Consider the following 11,222-nt stretch of genomic DNA (forward strand, 5'->3'; position numbering starts at 1 on the left):
CCCCACCCCGGGGCCCGCTGCCCTCACAAGCCAACGGGAGCCAGGACGCCTGGGTTCCAGCCCCAGGATCCAGCCTGCCGCCCCCCGCCCCCCGCGGCTGGGGCCAGGTCACTGCTCCCCATAACGGCACGTCCAGGGGCCAACCTCACAGCGCCGCGGCTCGCCTGGCACCAGGGGCCACCCGCCCTGCTCGAGCTGGCCCCGCTCCCCGCCAGTGCTGGTATCAGCCAGTTTCTAATCGCTGCTGGGACAAGTGCTCATTTAGTGAGAACGAACTGAAACAAGACAAGGGACCCGAAGAAAAACAAGTCTTTATTCGCCCCTACACCGATGCTAGGAGCCTGGGTAATAAACAAGAGGAACTGCAGTTTATTGAGCAATGAGTAATAATTTGCCCCAGTAGGTATTTCTGAAACCTGCTGGGATGATTTGCGTGATGGGAATGTTAAAATTCACTGGACGCAACCTATTTAGGAAGGGTCAGGTGGATGACAGGGGAGCAGCACTCTCAAAAATGGCATGATCTGCTCCTGAGTCACTGACAGCATGGAAGCAAGAAACCATGAATGCCCACGGATCAACATCCTAAGTGATGAAAGTACAAGGTGGGCCACTACTTGGCATCTTCCACAGACCCCCATATTGCACCTGCAAATTTTGCCATTTCACTGCTCACCCTCCACTTCCTGATCATGAAATATATCAAACACTGGCCTGGTGTGGAACCCGGTAGACTCTGCTCTGAATCTTTCACCACAATCAAAGCAGACCATGTATTTAACACTACCCATTGCTTCCTGTCTCCTAGCAAGTTTCTGGTAGAGGGCAAAAGTTTCTCTCTCTCCCTCCTCCCCTCTTCTTTCTAGCTTCCTTGCTCTTGGGAGGGACTCTGCTAGTGCTTTTGTGAGTTCAAATGAATGACAGGAGCTGATTCTCCTTCACTGACATTTAATTTGGAGACATGCTCCATGAAGTCTAATACACAAGCCCAGCGTGACTTTCCTGGTCAGTCAGCTCTTCCTACCACCAGTGTTGAGGGCTTTGATGATTGTGTTTCTTCCAAACAGTTTAGTGAGATTCCCTGGAGCTTTTTTAAATAGGCACAAAATTTATCATCATCCCATAGAGCAGCTGTTTATAAGGAAGTGCTCCCAGTCCCTGGTAGCACCCTATCTTTATTACCACAGAAGAGCAGGTATCTCTCAGCATCCTCAGTGCAGAGTGCTGAGGAAAAGGAACATAGCATGTCAGCAGTGTCCTTATCCTCCTTGACTGCTCCCACAGCAGTTTAGGTGGTTCATAGGGAGAACCTCCAGGCACTGCTACGGAGTCACTGTCATGCCTTCACAATGCTGCTTGGTAACAAAAGTGTAACAAAGAAAACCAGCGAGGTTGACAGTGTACTCCCCCACTGTAGCAGGACTAGATACCTCTCCCACCTTGCCTGCCCCTTGCTTCCCACCACACAAGCTGGGCCTGAGGTTTTCAAAGCCACGGAATGCCCACGGATCATTTAGGCACCACATTCCCATTCTAAGGCCATTTTATGAGTCTACTTCCACTTCCTGCATAGCACCCGCCTAGTATCTCCTGCAGGGGTCCTTGCATTCAGGTCATCCTTTGGGCTGAGCTATAGTGCTGCTTCTCGAGAGACAACCCATCTGGACTAAAAGACTCCAAGCAATGGAGAATCTTCCCTCCCCTTCTGCAGGTCAATTCTTCCACTGGGGGTATCCCCTCCCTGGGAAATACTTGCCACACAAATTAACTCTGGCAATAAGGGGCATCAGCTCCCAGCCCTGCTGGGCATTTGTCTGGGAGATTCCCATGCCCTTGACTGTCAGAAATTTCTCCCTGTAGGGACTGACAGACTGGGATCAAATCACCCCAGTTAGCCTTGCCCTCACTGAGTTAAATGGGTTGAGCTTCTCAAGGCAGGTTTCCGCACCCTCCAAACATCCTCATGGCTCTGTACTGAGCCCTTTCCAATTTTTCCAATCCCTGGCCTGGATATGCTGTCCCACTGACAGTCTCACCTATGCCATACAGAGAGGTAACACCACTCCCTCCTGGGCACCCAAATCCCTTTGGCAGCTTTGAAACTCTTCTACCCAAAAGAGGTGATGGCCCTGCTCAAGAGCCAGGCTGGAGGTTGACTTGTACCATGGCTTGAGATTTATGTTCAACAGACAGAGTGAGGCTCTAGGAGGGCAGGGCAGTTTGCGCTGGTTCTGCCTGCTCAATGGGGTGGCTCAGAGCTAAGCAAAGCTGTTGCACTGAAATGTTCTGACCCATTTTACTGGAACCCCCCACCATGGCAGTGCTGCAACACGAGGTTTTGGGCTAGCTGTCTGCTATGCTTCCCAGTGTTCCCACTGCGGGACAGGCCAGAAGCTGCTCGTCCTGCTAAAGTTCAACCCCAAGCCCACCTTGCAGGATGCCTTTAGGAAACAGCGATGGCCTCTGAGCAGAGCTCCTCCAAAACGGGGGGCAGATGTGATCACCCCCCCAAGCCAGACTGGAAGAGCACAGCCAAAGACTGTCACCTGTACCTTTGCAACATGCATCTTGGGGACTAGACTGAGAAGGGGATGGTTCTGGAGAGATCGTTCAGCGATAACATAGCCCTTGATGAGCTAAGCATCACTCCCTAGAAGTGTTACAATGCAGAAATGGGGGTTTGTTCATCACCAGAGGAAGCTAGAGTGCTGGCAAGAGATACCAGAGAACTGGGCAAGAGACGGGAACCAGGATTGTTGGAAGCAGCACAGACTGGGTTAAAGGACAGAATAGGACAAGGTTGTACAGCCCAAGGCCAGAAGACACTATGGTGATCCTGTCTGACCTACCACATAGCACAGAACCTCACCCCTGACTTCTGCATCCAGCCCAGCTATCAGTGTGCTCCTAAACTAGCAGCCTTCTATGAAGTAGCCACAGGCTGGAGATGCTGCCAGGGGAAGGTGATGTTAGTAGCACCTCAGCTGGAGGCGTGTGGTTGGCTGGATTTTCTGGGAGCACCACCCCCATCCTTGGGAATCCTTTGGCCTTTACTTGCGAGTGTCTTGTTCGAGTGCGAACGAAGCTCAACCCTGGGAAAAGGGGAGGAAATGCGACTGCTAGGCAGATGAGCGCAGGGGACTGGACTAGATGACCTCTTAAGGTCCTTTCCAATCCTATGATTCTATGTGGGCTGCTGCAAATAGAAGGGCCCAGAACCAGCTTTTAAGACCCTGGTTCACAAGAGCCTCCCTCTGTACAGCTGGGCACGTGTGGGAATGCCACTGCAGATAACAGAAGAAAAGGGACCGTACCCATCCCCCAGCCTGTCTCCCTGTATCACATGGCCTGGAGGTCCACCTGCAACCATTCTTGCCCCTAGCCCAGATCTGGTGCTGGAGCCAGAGCACAGCCTTTAGAGACATTTGGCCTGGATGTACGGTCCCCAAGGGATGGAGCATTCCTCCCATCATCCCAGGGGGAGCTGCCTCCTTGGGGAATCCCCCATCCTAACAAACATTTGCCCTTCATTGCTAGTCTGAATTGACCCAGGGTGGCACCTGCCTACTGAATCTCACTCGGCCTCTATGAGATTCGAGTCCTCCACTCTCTGGAATCTCCTCCCAGCAAAGCAGGGACCCTCATCCTCAACTCAGCACCTTGGCACAGGTGGGAGCTAGATTCACAGATGGCTGGGATCATACAAGGGCTTGGCTGCTCTGACCTGCAGGTTGCTGTCACCATGTTTACACTGGGCCTAAAAACTGGCTTCTAAACCAATTTAGATCAAACCAGGGCAATTTAAACAAGACCAAAAGGCTGGGCAGGAGCCAGTGTTGAGTTGTTGGATGCTTGATAGGCTGGCTAGAGTTGGGCCAGGTGGCTGTGAACCCTATTGCAGCATAGTCTGATGTGTGATACATTGTGGGTGCTAAGTGATGTGGCCCTTAAAGCAGCAGTAGGGTCTGCAACATTTAATAGGTTCCCGGCTCTGCCCAGGACACCTGGCTATGGTTCCCAATTCCATCCTAGACACCTGGCTATGAGGCTGGGAGTGGGTTCCCAGTTCCATCCAGGGCAGGGTCCTGTGATGTTTAATAGATTCTCACCCCATTCAAGTGATCTGGCTAGGAGGCTGGCGATGATGGTGTGGCAGGTCCCGCGCTCCAAGCACCGCCATACTCTAAGGCTGTGCCTGCCCCTCCTCCACCTCCTTGTCAGACCCACCATCCTGAGGACCCTCCCCTCCCTCCTTGAGGGGCCAGCAGGGCTGCCAGCCATGCAGGTGGGTGCTCTGGTGCTTGATGAAGTTGGAGCCATGGCTGAAGCTCTTGCCACAGTGCTGGCAGTGGTAGGGGCGCTCACCCGTGTGGGTGCGGCGGTGCTGGGCCAGGTGGGCGGCACGGGAGAAGGCCTTGCCACAGTCGGGGCACTGGTAGGGACGCTCGCCTGTGTGCACGCGGTGGTGCTGCAGAAGGTCAGAGCTCAGCACGAAGCTGCGCCCGCAGTCGGTGCAGCGGTAGGGGCGCTCGCCCGTATGGATGCGCTGGTGACGGATCAGGTTGGAGCTGAGGCTGAAGGCCTTGCCGCACTGCTGGCACCGGTAGGGGCGCTCGCCGCGGTGCGTGCGTTGGTGCTGCAGCAGGTTGGAGCCATGGCAGAAGCTCTTGCCGCACTGGGCGCAGCGGTAGGGGCGCTCCCCGGTGTGGGTGCGCTGGTGCTGCACCAGGTGGGAGCTGCGGGAGAAGGCCTTGCCGCAGTCGGTGCAGCGGAAAGGCTTCTCGCCTGTGTGGGTGCGGCGGTGTGTGGCCAGGTCGGAGCTGAGCCCGAAGCGCTTGCCACAGTCGGTGCAGAGGTAGGGGCGCTCGCCAGTGTGGGTGCGCTGGTGTCGTGCCAGGTGGGAGCTGCGGGAGAAGGCCTTGCCGCAGGCCGGGCACTTGTAGGGGCGCTCGCCAGTGTGGGTGCGCTGGTGCCGGATCAGGTAGGAGCTCTCGCTGAAGCTCTTGCCGCAGTCGCCGCAGTGGAAGGGGCGCTCGCCGGTGTGGATGCGTTGGTGCTGCGCCAGGTTGGAGCGGCGGCTGAAGGCCTTGCCGCAGGCCGGGCAGCAGTAGGGGCGCTCGCCGGTGTGCGTGCGTTGGTGCCGGTGCAGGTTGGAGCTCTGGTTGAAGCTCTTGCCGCACTCGGTGCACTCGTATGGCTTCTCGTCCAGCTGCAGCAGCCGGCGGGCCAGCCCGGGGTTCAGCTCGTAGCTGCGCCCCCCCTCGATGTAGCGGCACGGCTTCACGCCCATCTGCGTCACCCGGTGCACAATGATGTCGCCGAGCTCCTCTAGCCCCTGCTCCAGGTCACCAGAGTCATCCGGCGCCTGTGCCCCAACGCCTGGGCTCTGGTCAGCCATGTCCCATGGGGAGCCAGGCGAGACATCGCCCTTGGAGACCCCTGGCCACATCTTGTGGGATGGCGCCATCTCAGGGCCTTCCTGGTCAGAATCCTCCTCCTCCGAGAGACAGGCGGCACTGTCGTCTGCCGGAAGAGAGCAGAATGCAGGTGAGCATTGCTCTGGGTATGGGAAGAAGGGTGCAAGGGTGGGCAACAGGGCACAGATAACGCATGGCCAGAGATCAGGGCCCTGTCGCACTGCGCAGCCTGCCCCCGCCCAAGATCGTGGGAGCCTGTCGCACCATGTGCGGCAGAGGCACAGACACACACCTGACCGACATCGGGGGCCTGTCATGTTGGGTGCTGCACAGACACACAGGGAGAGAAAGACCTTGGCCCAAAGAGCTCACCATCTAAATAGACAGAAGGGTGTGAGGAGAAACAGAGGCATCAGGAGGGAAAGGGAATCGCCCGAGATCAAAGCTGGGGATAGAACCCAGGAGTCCTGGCTCCCACCCCAGTGCCCTGCCCACTAGACTCCATTCCCTCTTTTTTAAGCTCTAAATTATGCTTCACTCACTGCCAGCTTCCAAAAGGACTGACCCAGTCACTCACCTGCTCCAGCCTCCATTTCCTCTGAGCCCTGGGGATCCGGGACACTGGACTCCTCCCCTGGTTCCATCTGTGTCTGGGTCAGGGGCCGTTAGCCCTGTCTGGAGCAATCAAAGTGGTGAGATGAGATCCTTTCAGGGACCATCTGCATGGGCTGAGCCCCAGCTCCAGAGGGGGCATTGGGGAAACACCCTGGAGATGTATTAGTGAGGAAAACACCTGCTGCCCCCTACTGGATATTAAGGAATTTGCAAGTCTATCACATGGCCTCTCTTAAAGGCCCAGCTCCTGGAGGCAGGGGATTCAGTGAAAGTTGCAATTTTTGTTCTTAAAAGCTGAACCCCACACAGATCATTTTTAAGATGCTCATGATTTCTAAGCCAGCCTCATGATTTTTTTTTTTGTACTTGGGGATGCTGTTTGTTCACTGGAAACAAACCATAAATGCACAACACCAGGTGTTACACATCTTCTTGAAAATCACCTTCAAAACACTGATGAACAGCCAGCTCTCGCACAGTGCTTGTGACCCATGATCTCAAAGCTGTTTACAAAGCAGGTCGCTATTGTCCCCATTTTACAGAGGAGAAACTGGGATACAGAGAGGGGAAGGTCACCCAGCAAGTGAGCTGGGAATAAAATACAGGAGTCTTGGCTCCTCCTAGCCCCTCCTCCACTATAACTGACTAGACCCCGCTCCTCTCCCAGAGCTGGGATAGAACTCAGGAGTCCTGGCTCCTAACCCCCACTACTCTAACCTACTAGACTTCACTCCCCAACCAGAGCAGGGACAGAAACCAGGAATCCTGGCTCCCAGCCCCCCACCCCTGCTCTATCCACCAGATCCCACTCCTTTCCCAGAGCCATGGATGGAACCCAGGAGTCCTATCTCCCAGTCTCCACTGCTCTAACCTCCTAGGTCCCACTCTCCTTCCAAAGTTGGGGACAGAACCCAGGAATACCCATTGTTCCAGGTATTCTAGTCCAGGAACTAGGTGAGGGCACTCTGAAAACACAAGGAAGGAAGCCTGGGGAAAAAATCAGCCCAGACCACTTAGGGTCTTAGACACTATGGCCAAAATCCTTGATAGAAAATCCCACCGAATGAGGGGAAATTAGGCCCCCAAACCTCTCTTGGTCCCTAGTGCCCTGGAGCATCAGCTTTCAAGTGGTAGATGGCAAATATCAGGCGAGACGTTGCTTCTACCCACCTTATAGTAGATTGTTGTCTTCCAGGACACCATGCCCCACCCTAAGCAGCTGCACTGTAGACATGAGTATGTGTGTGGGTATGTGTGCATGACAGAAAAGCTTTAGAAGGCTTTGATCATTGTCAGTGAGACAGAGGAGATTAGAACCCAAACACTAACTGCCTATTGAAATTAGTCATAAGGGCAGACTGGTCCAGTGGGCAGGCCACTGGACTGGAACTCCTAGGTTCTAGCCTAGCTTGGGGAGAAGAGTGGGATCTAATGGTTAGAGAAGGGGGGAGACTGGGAGTCAGGACTCCTGGGTTCTATCTCAGCTCTGCGACTGACTTTGGGAAAGTCCCTTCCCTTCTCGATGCCCGATTTCCTTCCCACCTCTTGTCCATTTAAATGATAGGCCCTGGGGAAAACTGAAAAATTGATCCTCCAGAACCTGCTTTGTGACACACAGCAAGAGACAATCCCTGCCCCAAAGAGCTCACAGTAAATCCATGCTTCTCGCAGCCCCCAGGTGGGCTACGAAAGGCCAATCAGGAGTCCTGAGGCATTGCAAATGTTATTACAATCTCTCTCCCTCCACACTCCCTCCCCCATATACCTTGACCCTTCAAGGTCAAATATTTTCCATCAACCTCTCAAAATAAACACTGCATTATATCTCTACAGTTAGCATTGTTGTCAGTGATAGATGATTTTACTATAAATTTGATAGCAAAGCTGAAGGGGAAAAAAAAAAAATCACAAAAAATGTTGATTTCAATTAAGAGGTGACGGACCTGGGAAGGTTGAGAAACAGCAGTGTGTGTATACGAAAGGTGGGGTCGGAAACAAAGGCACCAAGAGGGGAAGGGACTTGACCAAGGTCAGTGGCAGATCCAGGAATAGAAACCAGTCGTTCTGACTTTCAGCCACTCCCTTTCCCCTAACCACTAGACCCCACTCTCCTCCCTCAGCTGAGAAAGCAACCCAGGAATCCTGGCTCCCAACCCGCCTTGCTAGAGCCACTAGACCCACTCGTCTCCCAGAGCTGGGAATGGAGCCCAGCAGTCCTGATTCCCAGACCACTGCCCTTTCCACTGGCCTGTGCTGCCCTTCATTAGATCTTTTATCATGCCAGCCCCCTCCCCACGTAATCAGTCCCTGTAAGTACCCACTGTACGAGAGGACCTGTGCTAAAGGGGGTGGTTCGGCCCAACTCCTGATTTGCGGCAGGGTCCCTCACCCAGCTGCCCACGCCATCTCGGTGTCAATGACCCTGCATGATGCACAACATCCCAATAACTCCCTTTCCAGAGACCCCATAGCATTAAATTGCCCTTGCACCCTCAGCACGACAGGAATTGACAAGGTGGGTGAGGTAATAGCTTTTATTGGACCAATTACTATTGGTGAGAAAGACAAGCTTAAGGTCAGACCTGAAGAAGAGCTCTGTGAAAGCTTCTCTCTCCAAGTTGGTTCAATAAAAAGATATTACCTCACCCACCCGTCTCTCTAATATCCTGGGACCGACATGGTTACAACAACACTGCACACAGGAATTACCTTGACTATCCCCACAGACCTGGGCACACATATAACCAGCTCCCAAAGGACTTTACAGGCCATACCTCCTTTTCTGTTTGGAACATTGGAGGTAACTGTACACACATGGCACCCACTGAAATGCAGCTGCCTTAGGGGTGAGGACTGTTTATACAGGATCCCTCATTCGGAGCAGTGATACAGCCATGGCTGGGGTGCGGCACAGGGGGCATTTACATGAGATCCCTCATCCAAAGCTGAGATGCAGCCACCTCTAGAGTGAGACACACAGGCTGGTCATACAGGGATCCCTTGCCTGGCACTAAGATACAACTGCCTCTGGGATGGGGCAGTTCATACAAAACTCCCTCACCCAGGGCTGAGATACACACGTCACTGGGGTAAGGCACGGGGTCTGTTGTATACAGGCATCCCTCATCTGGTACTAAGATGCAGCCACGTCTGGGGTGGGGCACAAAGGCTGTTCACACACGTATCCCTCACCACAATGCTGAGATGTGGTAAGACCTAATTGGTGTTCACAGCCAAGGGCAGATGGCAGGCACTGGGTAGGGCAGAGATGCCCCAGCACAGAGTGAGTGAGTGAGTGAGTGTGGGTGGGTGGGTGGGATCTATTCCGGGTCCTGTGGCCCGCAGCCAGGACAGGGCTATCTCTTTGTCCCCGGCCCCTCTGGGGCTGCCTCTGCTGGTCACTCACCTGGCTCTCCACAGGACACGGGAGGAGGATGCAGGCAGGGGTGGTGGGGGTCTTGCAGCAGCAGCAGCTACCTAAGAAGGGAGAGCGCAGCCTAGCCCCTTTGTGTGGCTTCCCCTGCACGGCACCCTGGGAAATATCCAGGCTCTCGCAAGTCGCAAAGCACTCTGGGGAAGGTAGTTCCTATGGGGAGGGGACGCCAGAGGTGATGGTTGCTTGGCTTCAAGAAAGGCGGTTGCTAGGGGTGGAGTCCTTTCCCGGAGGCAGTTGCTATGGGATGGGGGAGACGTGATTTCTATTGCGGGGGGTGCCTGCTGCAGGAATGGCAGTTTCTAGTGGTGGGGGAGGCACCGAGGGTGGTGTCTATGTTGGGAGGGGTTTGGGGCACAGCTCCAGAGGGGTTTGCGGCACAGCTTCTGTATTTTGGGGGAAGTACTTTCTATTGGGGGCAGCTCTGGGAGAAGCGGTTTCAATGTTGGAGCAGAGCTCCCCCCTGCAGGGTCAGCTCCCCTATGGCTGTGCCTAAAGCCCTGCCACTGCATCATGGCCCCATCCCCACTTGGCTTGTTGGTGACAGAGATCCCTCAGCATTTGTCCCAACAGCCAGGGTGTCTGCATGAATAGAGGAGCTGACCCCACTGCACTCTGTCCCACAGAGACCCCTTCTGGGGCAGGACTGCTAATTAACACCCACCCTGAGATGCACAGAGCAGTTCCCCCTGCTCGGAGCAATTAGCTCAGGCTCCCTACAGTCTCAGCCAGAGTCACTGCATTGTTTACACTGCTCCAAGCAATCAGCTCAGGTTTTCTGCAGATGCAGCCAGTGTCCCTGGAGTGATTAGACTAAAAGCAATTCCTTCTCTCAGGTAATTGTCTCAGGATCTCTACAGACTCAGGCCATGTCTAAACTAGTGATCTTACAGTAGCACAGCTGTACTGATGCAGCTATGCTGCCGTACGATCTCCCATGTAGCTGCTCTGTGCCTACAGGAGAGCTCTCCTGTCGACAGACAACCCCCAACAAGCGGCAGTAGCTATGTCAGCGCTGACATAGCACTGTCCACAGCAGCACTTCTGTCAGTGTAACTTTTCACACCCCCGAGTGACATAAGTTATAGCAACAAAAGTGCTAGGGTAGACGTAGCCTCAGGCAAGCGTCACGACATTGGTTACAACTGAGCTTTCCTCCACTTGGAGGGATTGGATGAGGCTCGCTGCAGGCGAGGCAGGCAAGCAACCAGGTATTCCTGCATCAGATTACATGTTCAAGCTTTTCTCCCTAACCCCAAGGGCTGGAAATGAACTTTTTATTTGAAATTAATAGAGCCCTATAAATCCACAGATATCTGCAGACCCTTTTTGTAGACTGGATGCGGATAAAATTTTTCTATCCAAACAGGGCTCTATATATGGAAGTTGAGACTCTGGTATAGTCATAAATCCAGACACTGGTGCCAGAACCTGGGCATGGTCATATACTGCCTTAATCCAGCCCTGCTGAGTACAGCCTGAGTTCCCAGTGCTGCTACAAACCTCAGCGCATTATGGGTAATTTTGCACCATCATCTGGGAGCCAAATGCACTCAATTCCCACAACCCTGCATGGGGCAATATGAACTGGCTGATAGCTTCTGGCTGGGATGACCTCTTGGCACCAGAGGGCAAGATAGTGGCATGATGGGCATTGTGAGACAGCACTAGGGGAAAAGTCCACATCATCTGTGGTATGACGCTGCCCTTTGTTGAACTCAGACTTGAGTCAACCTAAACCAAGGTTGACCCTTGGT

At 54.0% G+C, this 11,222-nt stretch overlaps 1 protein-coding gene across 3 annotated transcripts; it reads right to left on the reverse strand.

Annotated features, from left to right (window-relative positions):
- Window positions 1-299: 299 nt before the first annotated feature.
- LOC144267511 (uncharacterized) lies at window positions 300-9,618 on the reverse strand. 3 transcript variants are annotated; one of them, XM_077821530.1, is made up of 3 exons: window positions 9,439-9,618; window positions 5,995-6,088; window positions 300-5,523 (listed from the first exon to the last, which is right to left on the reverse strand). In XM_077821530.1, exons 2-3 carry the CDS (start codon window positions 6,059-6,061, stop codon window positions 4,184-4,186), a joined length of 1,407 nt encoding a protein of 468 aa, XP_077677656.1. In that variant the 5' UTR covers window positions 6,062-6,088; window positions 9,439-9,618; the 3' UTR covers window positions 300-4,183. The 3 variants fall into 3 exon arrangements, with proteins under 3 accessions (XP_077677656.1, XP_077677655.1, XP_077677657.1); XM_077821529.1 differs by having other exon boundaries at window positions 5,995-6,092; XM_077821531.1 differs by lacking the exon at window positions 9,439-9,618 and adding an exon at window positions 5,710-5,792 and having other exon boundaries at window positions 5,995-6,081.
- Between the last annotated feature and the right edge of the window lie 1,604 nt (window positions 9,619-11,222).

The sequence above is a fragment of the Eretmochelys imbricata genome, chromosome 7 (assembly GCF_965152235.1).
Source record: "Eretmochelys imbricata isolate rEreImb1 chromosome 7, rEreImb1.hap1, whole genome shotgun sequence".
NCBI lineage: Eukaryota > Metazoa > Chordata > Testudines > Cheloniidae > Eretmochelys > Eretmochelys imbricata.